Here is a 12018-nt window from a genome sequence, read left to right as displayed (position 1 = left end):
ATGGGGAAAATTAACAAGGGAGGAAATAACAAATGTTGGAGAGGATGCGGAGAAAAGGGAACCCTCTTACACTGTTGGTGGGAATGTGAACTGGTGCAGCCACTCTGGAAAACTGTGTGGAGGTTCCTCAAAGAGTTAATAATAGACCTGCCCTACGACCCAGCAATTGCACTGTTGGGGATTTACCCCAAAGATACAGATGCAGTGAAACGCCGGGACACCTGCACCCCGCTGTTTCTAGCAACAATGTCCACAATAGCCAAACTGTGGAAGGAGCCTCCGTGTCCACCGAAAGATGAATGAATAAAGAAGATGTGGTTTATGTATACAATGGAATATTACTCAGCCATTAGAAACGACAAATACCCACCATTTGCTTCAACGTGGATGGAACTGGAGGGTATTATGCTGAGTGAAGTAAGTCAATTGGAGAAGGACAAACTATATGTTCTCATTCATTGGGGGAATATAAATAATAGTGAAAGGGAATATAAGGGAAGGGAGAAGAAATGTGTGGGAAATATCAGAAAGGGAGACAGAACATGAAGACTCCTAACTCTGGGAAACGAACTAGGGGTGGTGGAAGGGGAGGAGGGTGGGGGGTGGGGGTGAATGGGTGACGGGCACTGAGGGGGGCACTTGACGGGATGAGCACTGGGTGTTATTCTGTATGTTGGCAAATTGAACACCAATAAAAAATAAATCTATTATTAAAAAAAAAAGAGTGCACCTAAAGCATGGAAGTGTATAGATGTAAAAATTTAAGAATGATCTCAAATCAATCTTTTATAAAAAACATAAAAAGAAAAGCAAACCAAAGCAAACTGAAAGAAGGGAATATAAACAAAAAAGGAGAATGAAGGCAAATAAAATAGAGAATAATAGAAAAATAAAGAAACCCAGAAAAAATGGCAGTTGATTCTTTGAAAAGATTGGTACAATTGAGAAGTCTTTAAGTAGATTGAACAAGGCAAAAAGAAATAAGTGTCAAATTCTTAAAATTAGAAATAAAATAGGGAACATTACTACCTACCTTACAGAAACAAAATGGGTTATAAAGGAATACTAGGAAGAATTGTATGTTAATAATTTAGATAATGTAATGAGATAGACAAATTCTTAGAAAGCCATCAACTAAAGACTGACTCAAGAAAGAACAGAAAGTCTGAACAGATCAATAAAGTAAAGAGATTGATTAGTAATTAAAAATTTTGGGGATCCCTGGGTGGCGCAGTGGTTTGGCGCCTGCCTTTGGCCCAGGGCACGATCCTGGAGACCGGGGATCGAATCCCACGTTGGGCTCCCGGTGCATGGAGCCTGCTTCTCCCTCTGCCTGTGTCTCTGCCTCATTCTCTCTCTCTCTCTCTCTGTGACTATCACAAATAAATAAAAATTAAAAAAAAAAATTTGGTTTTACAGATGAATTCCACTAAATGTTTAAAGAACTAACATTAATCATTCACAAACTATTCCACAAAATAGAAGATAAATGAACATTTCCCAACTCATTTTATGAAGCCAGTATTACCTTGATACTCAAGCCAAAGATATCACAAGAAAATTACAGACCAAGGGCACCTGGGTGGCTCAATGGTTGAGCAGCTGCCTTCGGCTCAGGGCATGATCCTGGGTCCAGGGATCAGAGTTCCATATAGGGCTCCCGCAGGGAGCCTACTTCTCCCTTTGCCTATGTTTCTTACTCAATTTCTGTATCTCTCATGAATAAATAAATAAAATCTTAAAAAAAGAAAACTACAGACCAATATTCTTTACAAATATAGATGAAAAATCTTTCACAAAACACTAGTCAACTAAATATACCAACAGAAAAGGATTATAGGACATGACCAAGTGATATTTTTCTGAAAAAAAAATAAGGTGGATTAACATCAGAAAATCAAATAATGTGATAAACTATAGTATCAGAATCAAAGGGAAAATCACGTGGTCATTCTAATAGATACATGAAAAGCATTTAATATAATCCAATATCTTTTTTTTAAAGATTTTATTTATTTATTCATAAGACACACACACACAGTCAGGGGGAGAAGCAGGCTCCATACAGGGAGCCCAATGTGGGACTTGATTCCGGGATGCCAGGATCACGCCCTGAGCCGAAGGCAGATGCTCAACCGCTGAGCCACTCAGGCATCCCAATCCAGTATCTCTTATGATAAAACATTCAATTGACTAGGAATATAAGGGACTTTTCTTTTCTTTTTTCTTTTTTTTTTTTTTATTTATGATAGGCACACAGTGAGAGAGAGAGGCAGAGACATAGGCAGAAGGAGAAGCAGGCTCCATGCACCGGGATCCCGATGTGGGATTCAATCCCGGGTCTCCAGGGTGGCGCCCTGGGCCAAAGGCAGGCGCCAAACCGCTGTGCCACCCAGGGTTCCCAAGGCACTTTTCTTAATCTGATAAAGAGCATACACACACACACGCAAATAATGGATAACGTCATGTTTAATGGTGAATGATTGAAACTTTATCCCCCTAGTTTAAGAACAAGGAAACAATGTCTTCTCTTGCTGTTTCATATTAGTATTGTGCTGGAGCGGCATGTGAGTGGTTCAGCTGGTTAAGCGGCTGCCTTGGTTCAAGACATGTTCTCAGGGTCCTGGGATAGAGCCCCAAGGTGGGCTCCCTGCTCAATGGGGAAACTGCTTCTCCCTCTGCCTTTGCCCCTCCCCCATTTGTGTGTGTTCCCTCTCTTGTTCTATCTCAAATAAATGAATAAAATCTTAAAAAAATATACTGTGTTGGAAGTTCCATCTAGGGCCAATAGGCAAAAAAGAGAAGTAAAGACCATACGATTTTTTAAAAGCAAGTAAAAGCATTTCTCTTTGCAAGTAACATGATATATATATATATATATATATATATATATATTCCTAAGAGTTTCATAACCTTATTAATCTAATAAAAATGTTCAAGGTTTCAAGCTAAGTATTCAATATATAAATATAAACTGTGTTTCTATATATTTGTAATGAAATACCTGAAAATGAGCATAGGAAAAGAATTTCATTTATAATAACAACAAAAATAATAAACTAGCAATAAATTTAGCAAAAGATGTACAAAGAGACTAAATAAACTAAATGATATCCAATGTCCATTGATTGGAAGATTTACTATTATTAAGGATGCAATATTTACAAACTGATTTATAGATTCAGGGCAATCATACCAAGCCAATTCAATGGGTCATATCATGTATTTTTAATTTTGGGGAGAACCTCCATACTATTTTCCAGAATAGTTGTACCAGTTTGCACTCCTACCAAAAGTGCAAGAGGGTTCCTTTTTCTCCACAGCCTGGCCAGATCTGCTGTTTCTTGTGTTGTTTGTAGCCATTCTGACAGGTGTGAGGTGATACCTCATTGTGGTTTTGATGTGCATTTCCCTGCTGATGAGTGATGTTGAGCATATTTTTCTGTATCTGTTTACCCTCTGTATGTCTTCTTTGAAGAAATGTCTGTTCATGTCTTCTGCCCATTTTTCAATTGGATTATTTTGGCTTTTGGTAGTGAGTTGTAGGAGTTCTTTATATATTTTGGATATTAACCCCTTAATGGATATATCATTTGCAAATATCTTCTCCCATCTAGTTGGTTGTCTTTTTGTTTTGTTGATGGCTTCCTTTAGACAAACACCATATGATTTTAGTCATTTGTGGAGTTTAAGAAACAAAATGATGAACAGAGAAAAAAAGAGGCAAACAAAAAAACCAGACTCTTAAATATAAAGAACAAATTGGTGATTACTAGAGGGGAGATGGGTGAGAGGATGGAAGAATTAGATGAAGGGGATTAAGAGTATACTTATCATGATGAGCACTGAGTAATGTATAGAATTGTTGAATCATTATACTGTATACCTGAAACTAGTATAACACTATATATTAATTTTACTGAAATTTAAAAAATAAATATATAATTCTTTCTAAAAAGACAATTCAATGGGAAAGAAACTTTGTTTTGTTTTTAACAAATAGTACTGGAACAACATGCAAAAGAATGAAATTGAACTGCTTCTTCACAAAAACTAAAAGTGAATCATATTCTCAAATTTAAATCCTAAAAATACAATATTTCTAAAAGAAAACATTGGCAAAAATTTTCATGACCATAGATTAGACAATATTTTATTGGATATGTCACCAAAAGCATTAGAAATAAAAGAAAAAAATTAAGTTGGACTTCATCAAGTTAAATTTTTTTGTGCTTCAAAGGACAGCATTTTTTTATTTTATTTTTATTTATTTTATTATTATTATTTTTTATTTATTTATGATAGTCACAGAGAGAGAGAGAGAGGCAGAGACATAGGCAGAGGGAGAAGCAGGCTCCATGCACCGGGAGCCCGATGTAGGATTCGATCCCGGGTCTCCAGGATCGCGCCCTGGGCCAAAGGCAGGCGCTAAACCACTGCGCCACCCAGGGATCCCCGAAGGACAGTATTAAGACAGTTCAAATAGAATGCATAGGAGAAAATATTGAAAATCTTATATCTTGCAGAAGACATTCAGCATGATTAAACTCAACAATAAGAAGATAAATAGTCCAAAAACATGGACAAAATATTTGAATAGAAATATCAGATAAAACATACCTAAATGGCAATAAGAACATAAAAATATTCTCAGAATTATTCACCAGAGAAATGCATATAAAACCTCAGTGAGATACCATTACATATATACAAGCATAATTATAATATACAAGGAAAAAATAATAAGTGTTGGCAAAGATGTGGAGAAATTTGCACCCTCATTCATTACTGTGGGGATAGAAAATGGCGCAACCATTCTGAAAGTCAATTGGCAGTTTCTCCACGAGTAAAATATAGAGTTACTATATAACTCTACAATTCCACTCCTATATATAGACCTCAAAGAATTGCAAACATATAGTACCGAAAAGAATCCACACATTAATGCTCATAGCAGTTTTATTTTATTCATAATAGTCCAATAGTGGAAACAATCCAAATGTTCTTCTGTTTATGATATATAAATATAATGTATGTAATAAATTCTAACAATGGAATATTATTCAGCCGTAAAAGAAATGAAGAGCTGATACATGATACAACATGGATGAACCTTGAAACATTATGCAATCTATGTAAAATATGCCATAAATCAAAGGCCACAAATTATAGGATTCTATTTTGTATGAAATGTCCAGAATAGGCAAATCCATAGAGACAGAAAGTATATTAATTATTGCCAAGGGCTAGAAAGATGGGGCAATGAAGAACAAGTGCTATTGGGTACATAGTTTCTTTTTAAGATAATAAAAATATTTTGGAATTTGATAGTGGTGATGGCAGCACTACTGTGAACATACTCAAAAGCACTCAATTTATACTTTAATACTTAACTTTATGGTATGTGCATTTTACCTTGAATAAGGAATAAAGAAAGGAAAGTAAAACAAAAACAACAACAACTCCTACCATAACCATATATTTAACATACAACATGATGCCTAGCATATAGGAAATCTATAATAAACCATAATTCTTACACCTTATCAATTTCTCCTAAAAAGACATAATTGTAAAGACTTTATTGTAGTAATGTCATGTTCAGTTTTATGTAATATAAAATGTAGTGAAAAAAAAGCATGATATCTAGAATTATGTGCTTCAAAGACATAAATGTCAAAATAAAAGCTCTTAGCATATTGAGAGAACTGCGGCCTTAATTAGTGTAATTCTCTAGGCAGATGCATTGCTCCCTTGACATCACAGATGTAATATGCATATAATTGTTCTATGCTATTTTATTCAGCATAAGGAGCTTTCTTCATTTATTGATAGCTATGAAACATTTTTGGTCAAATAATCATTTTTAGCAACCAAAGAACTCATGTGACTTTCTCAAAAAATATGCAAGTTTTTGTCTTTCCTATACAAATCAAGGTAGGAAAAAAGCTATATAGGTCAAAAATGTCTTGAATTTTATTTATGTATTTTTTTTTATTTTACTTTAGCCTGTAACTTCCAGTCCTCATCCCATATATAATATGGGGTTATATAGTCAATTTTGTAATTTCATTGTGTATCACAGAATAGATGTTGATTAACTATATGGAAAATAAAATGAGACATTTCTGAAAAAATAAAAAACTAGCACAGAAGACTGTTGGTTTATACTCAGACCCAGTCCTGGAGATTGCATGAAACTGAGAATCATGATGTGTTTTTGAAAAACAAACATCAAGACTGTAAAAAATAATGAGAAACAGAAATCAATTGTGATTTACTGAGTGAGACAAAAATTCATGACACTGCCCTGGGTGATTATCTTGGGGGAAAATTTCTTCTGTGCTCTTTTGATGTAGTCAAAAGATGAGCTAATGGGGCACCTGGATGGCTCAGTGGTTGAGAGTCTGCTTTTGGCTCAGGTCCTGATCCCAGGGTCCTGGGGATCAATCAGGCATCAGTATCCCCTCAGGGAGCCTGCTTCTCCCTCTGCGTATGTCTCTGCCTCTCTCTCTGTGTCTATCCTGAATAAGCAAATAAAATAAAAAAAAAAAAAAAACAGATTTTTTGGAGCACTGTGGTGGCTCATGGTTGGCGTCTGGGTTTGGCTCAGGTCGTGATCCCAGGATCTTGTGATTAAGTCCCATATCGGGCTTCCCGCGGAGAGCTTGCTTCTGCCTCTCTCTCTATGTCTCTCATGAATAAATAAATAAAATCTTAAAAAAAAAAAAAAAGATAAGCCAGTGCATCTTATACACTGGCAGGAAAGAGCAGCACCCATAAGAACTTGCCATAATAGGCTGGATGACATTGGGATGTCATCAGAGTCCAGCTTAGATGAGGAATTATTAACAGCAGAAGCAAACGGACTTTCTGGTTCAGAATATTCCCTTTCTATCCCAGCTCCCAGGCCTATAGTTAGGGCATCACAGGCGAAAAAGACTCAAGGACATTTGTGTGCAAATGAAAGTAATAGATATGTCCCTGATGGTTATGTGTTAGGAATAATATTAGATAGGTTGGGCAGACTCAGCTTGCAGGGTCAAGGCTCCACACCCTGGCAAAATTTCCCCACCCACTCCTGAATGTTTTGGGACAACACAAAGAATGACATACGCTTTAATTTCCTTTTTTTTTTTTTTTTTTTAATTTTTTTATTTATTTATGATAGTCACAGAGAGAGAGAGAGGCAGAGACACAGGCAGAGGGAGAAGCAGGCTCCATGCACCGGGAGCCCGATGTGGGAATCGATCCCGGGTCTCCAGGATCGCGCCCTGGGCCAAAGGCAGGCGCCAAACCGCTGCGCCACCCAGGGATCCCTACGCTTTAATTTCCATTCAGTTAGCCAAAGTATCTGATATACCCATGTGACTTAAAAATTACAGTTGAAAAACACAGTTAAAAATTACATGTTTCAGTGGTTAATAATTACCATTAAATAGGATTATAAGAAAAGGAAAAAGGAAAGAAGGAAGAAAAGATAGGAGGAAGAAGAAGTAGAGGAAAAAGGGGAATAAGAGAAACTTATGGAGGAAAATAATGACTAACAGAAGAAAGAGAAAAGTAAGAGGAGAGAGCTGAGGAAAGGAAGAGGAGGTTGACCACATAATAAACAAAAAAGAATTAATTAAAGAGGCAGATAGGAATTTGAAATAGGCATAATATATTTATTATATGCCTCACAGAGATAAGGAAGGATATTAATAATGTGAAGAAGAAAGCAATTATAGTGAATCACCAAACAGGAATATGAGTATGTAAAAAACAAAATTAATTAAGATCAAGACATCAATCCATGGGAGAAATACCATGATGCACACAGATTAAGAACAATTGGGAGGGCTAGAAAGTAAAATTAGCCATCAGGAAGGGATAAAGGGAAGCATATAAAATTAAACTTGGACGATATGATGGATTAAATAAGTATCAACATCAATGTAATGGTAGTCCTTGGGAGGAAGATTGATGTGTTATATTGAAAGAACAAGAATCTTAGGCCAAGGAATTTATTCCATTTGAGTATGATACAGAATGATGAACTTCCTGAGATTCAACTGATGATGAGGACTGTGATTGATCATAAAGGAAACACTCAGCTTCATCAGAGCACACACATATGTCCTATATTGCTATCAATCTGGCTTCAACTGATTCGCATCCAAGTTGAAGGCAGTTTTCTATATACTAGGCATTGCTGGCAATCTATGAGGCACACTGAAATGAGAATTACGTCCAGACATGGTGCCCTAACTCAACAAGGTCAGATCTTGAGTATTGTAGTAGCGAATTTTTAAAAAACTGACAGGAAGCAATAACCACTTGGAAGTAAAAATAGAGGAAACCAGTGGCATGAGATATGGAGGAGAGGTGATCCACTTGATAATAGAAGTGAAGCAGAACAAAAAACACAAAGTAAGCAAGGCCTAAGCATGAAAATATGGACTACTACAATTGCTAATGGATTACTAAAACTTGTGCACTACAAGTGTAGTGAAATACTGCACTACGCTTCAAATACCTGTGGTACTTACTAGTTCATATAATTTGCTATGCAGCTTTACTTACACATGGACCTTTACAATGAACCCTTTAGCATTCTTATTTTTCTTAGCAAATAAGAAAAACTAAAATACAATATCCAAGGTTACCATTTTGCCCAGCCTTGTTACCTAAAGAATTAGAACCTGTGTGATAGTATTTTGAGGCAAACCATTACCGTACACTTTAAACACTTGAAATTAACACCATGTAAGATGTGTTTTTGGTGAAGTATTTTCAAGTATGTTCTCTTAGCATGCAAATAACGTACATAATTGAACTTTAGCATACCTTAATACAAAATAATTGAATTGTCTAAAACAAAAGGGGAAGAGACATTAAATTCCAAAAATTCCAATCCAGAGTGCTTATTCTCTGTATTTCACCCAAATATAAGTAGTTATTAGATAGCCAGATAAAACAAACAACACATACAGCTTTCACATGGATGCAAAAGCAAAAATCCTCCAATATATTTGAAAAAATATATATGAGAAAATCTTTATACTCATGAATATTACTTAGGAATAATCATGTGCTGTTCATGTTTTCCATATTATAATTGGATTCCATGTCATTTAAATAAATTATATGTTTTTTATTTAAAGAACAGAAGTTTTGAACTTGAAAAGGTTCTCACGGGATCCCTGGGTGGCGCAGCGGTTTGGCGCCTGCCTTTGGCCCAGGGCGCGATCCTGGAGACCCGGGATCGAATCCCACATCAGGCTCCCAGTGCATGGAGCCTGCTTCTCCCTCTGCCTGTGTCTCTGCCTCTCTCTCTCTCTCTCTGTGACTATCATAAATAAATAAAAATAAAAAAAAAACATTAAAAAAAAAAGAAAAGGTTCTCACACACTTATTCCTATTCCTTAAATTACTAATGACTAATGTGAAGAAAGGAAGGTAAACCAGAATATGAAAAAGGTAAGTTGCTTTAATTCAGAGCTATTTTATTTACTTTCCAAAATTTTTTTTTGCTTAGATCAATGGTAGAGTGACAAGAATAGGAAATGCAGTGCTGAAGACCTCAAAGTTGAATTATAATTAATATATTTTTGAATTGCTCTATAATATTGCTTGCTTCTGAATGTCTAAATTAGTGGATTTGCAATTAAAGCCTGATACCTCTCTAATGTTTATATTCTAAATATATGCAAGACACTTAGTTGACTACCTGGCATATTTCAGGTCTTCATAAAAAGTAATTTGCACTTCTCCTTACTTCTCCTTATAATCCCCATAATACAAAGTACAAATTCAGGAACTCTTAGCCATTATTACATTCCTCTTTTTCAAATATTTGTATAGGACTCAATAATTTACACAATTGACAATTTTATATTCATCGTCATCATTAGATTTAATCTACTTAATAACTTTGAATTTATGGCAAATCAGGAAACTGAGGGCTCATAGTTTAAGTGTTGGCCTCAAATCATGTCAATTGGTAGCTTTAAGACTCACACCCAGATCTTCTGAATTCCAATATAGTTCTTCCCATCTCCAGGTTACTCCCCAGTAAAAATCAGTTGAATCCTATATTATCAACCTCTCATGTCAATTGAAATATTGTTCTTTCTCTAAATCCATATTGCCCTTTCTCCATAGATTTTTCAAGGTGAAGTCAATTATGTGCAAAGGTCTGGTTAGGCTAGTCTATCCAGCAATGTGGGAATGAGCCATCTTAATTTTTTCTCTATGCACATTACCTATCTATTCCTCAGAGTTGTATCACTCTGGCTTCTCCATGATAGTTCTACTTTTTTATTTTTTAAATTCATATCAAACTTTACATATTGTATGAATGTCAGATTGTGAAAACTTTGAGGATAGCTTGAGATCTACTTATTTTGGTATCTCTAACATTCTTCTCAACAGTTTAACTCACACTGGTCAACACAGGAAAATGTCAGGAATAAAAAATATTCCAAATAAGCTCATAATTTACCTAAAGTTAATGGTAATTGATGACAGTAATACTATATTTTAACATACATTTTCACTATCAATAAATGTTCTAAAAATAGCATCAAGAAAGTAAGAGATCTTACCTAGACCATGTCTGTGTGTTGACATTGGTGGTAAGACAGTCCAAGTCTTGGTTTTGGGATTGTAACATTCAACGGTGTTCAATGTCTTTAAGCCATCTCGACCTCCAATTACAAAGAGTTTGTCTTCAATAACAGCCACACCAAACTGCAATCTCCTGCCATTCATCATCCCTGCCTGGATCCACAAATTTGTTCTTAGGTCATATTTCTCTATAGTTGTAGCTCCTGATAAAACATAAAATCAAATAGTCACCATTTACTACTAATCCAACATACAAATTGCTCAAGGCAGTGTACAAATTAAGATGTGAAAACACTCTTGTGACATTTATTTTTCTTAAAGAAAGTGTGGCAGGAAACCAAAGGGAGTAGTAATTTCACTGCCTTATTTTCTCTTCTTGGCAGACAATAATGATCAAAATAGATGCAAATATATAACTTGTTTGAATTACTTAATGGTCTCATACTAAACTGTTGATTCGGTGGAATCATTGTGGTCATGGTATAGTTTTGTCAGTAGATTTTACAACTTCTGTTACTGATATTAGAAAAGGTGGGATCCCTGGGTGGCACAGCGGTTTGGCGCCTGCCTTTGGCCCAGGGCGCGATCCTGGAGACCCGGGATCGAATCCCACATCAGGCTCCCAGTGCATGGAGCCTGCTTCTCCCTCTGCCTATGTCTCTGCCTCTCTCTCCCTCTCTCTCTGTATGACTATCATGAATAAATTTAAAAAAAAAAATTTAAAAAAAAAAAAAAAAAAAAAGAAAAGGTAACATAATCCCAGTGGAATTTCTATATAATCTCTATGTGATTTCTGAAAGTGAAGAGAAGTGAATTTAATAAATTCTTTACCATCTTTCTCAAATTTTCTTCATGCCTTAAAATAACAAAACACTTTTAAAAGTCAATGTGAAGTCATATAAACAAATGTCAGCTATGGTTTTTTTAAATCTTAAAAAAAAAAAAAAACTGCATCTTGGAAGAGCTTAATAAAATTTAGAGGTATAAAATGACTTTCTATCCTTATCAATCATGTTATAATCTCTACATAAAATAGCTTATCTTTCCTAAAAGCTTTTTACATATAAATTTGAGAAATGCAATAAATCTGACTAGCAATATAGAAATTAAAAGAAGACTATAGATATGTTTTCATAGATTCATTTACACATTTCAATTAAAAATATCTGCCTTAAAAGTGTTCTCAAATGTTTATATGGCAAAATATTGCTGCAAACACTAATCTTGTTTTTCAGTATTTGATCTTAATGTTCAGACTCAGAATCACCAATGTTTTATCTTCAATGATTAAATATCCCTACTGAGAGAGTCAACATTCTTTCTTTACTTACTCATTAAAGATCTGTTTTACTTGTTACATAATAAAAGTTTGCAAACGAGGAAAGAATTCATCAGGGGAACTCATTT

At 35.2% G+C, this 12018-nt stretch overlaps 1 protein-coding gene across 1 annotated transcript in view; it reads right to left on the bottom strand.

Moving 5' to 3' along the window:
- KLHL1 (kelch like family member 1) overlaps nucleotides 1-12018 on the bottom strand; it is a 362820-nt gene that overhangs the window by 75389 nt on the left and 275413 nt on the right. The window contains exon 7 of the mRNA XM_077855417.1: nucleotides 10590-10814. Within this exon, the coding sequence (XP_077711543.1) occupies nucleotides 10590-10814 (225 nt within the window). The remainder of the gene's footprint in view (nucleotides 1-10589; nucleotides 10815-12018) is intronic.

Source organism: Canis aureus, chromosome 17 (assembly GCF_053574225.1).
Source record: "Canis aureus isolate CA01 chromosome 17, VMU_Caureus_v.1.0, whole genome shotgun sequence".
NCBI lineage: Eukaryota > Metazoa > Chordata > Mammalia > Carnivora > Canidae > Canis > Canis aureus.
The sequence above is the reverse complement of the archived record's forward strand: the minus strand, read 5'-3'. Positions and strand labels throughout refer to the sequence as shown.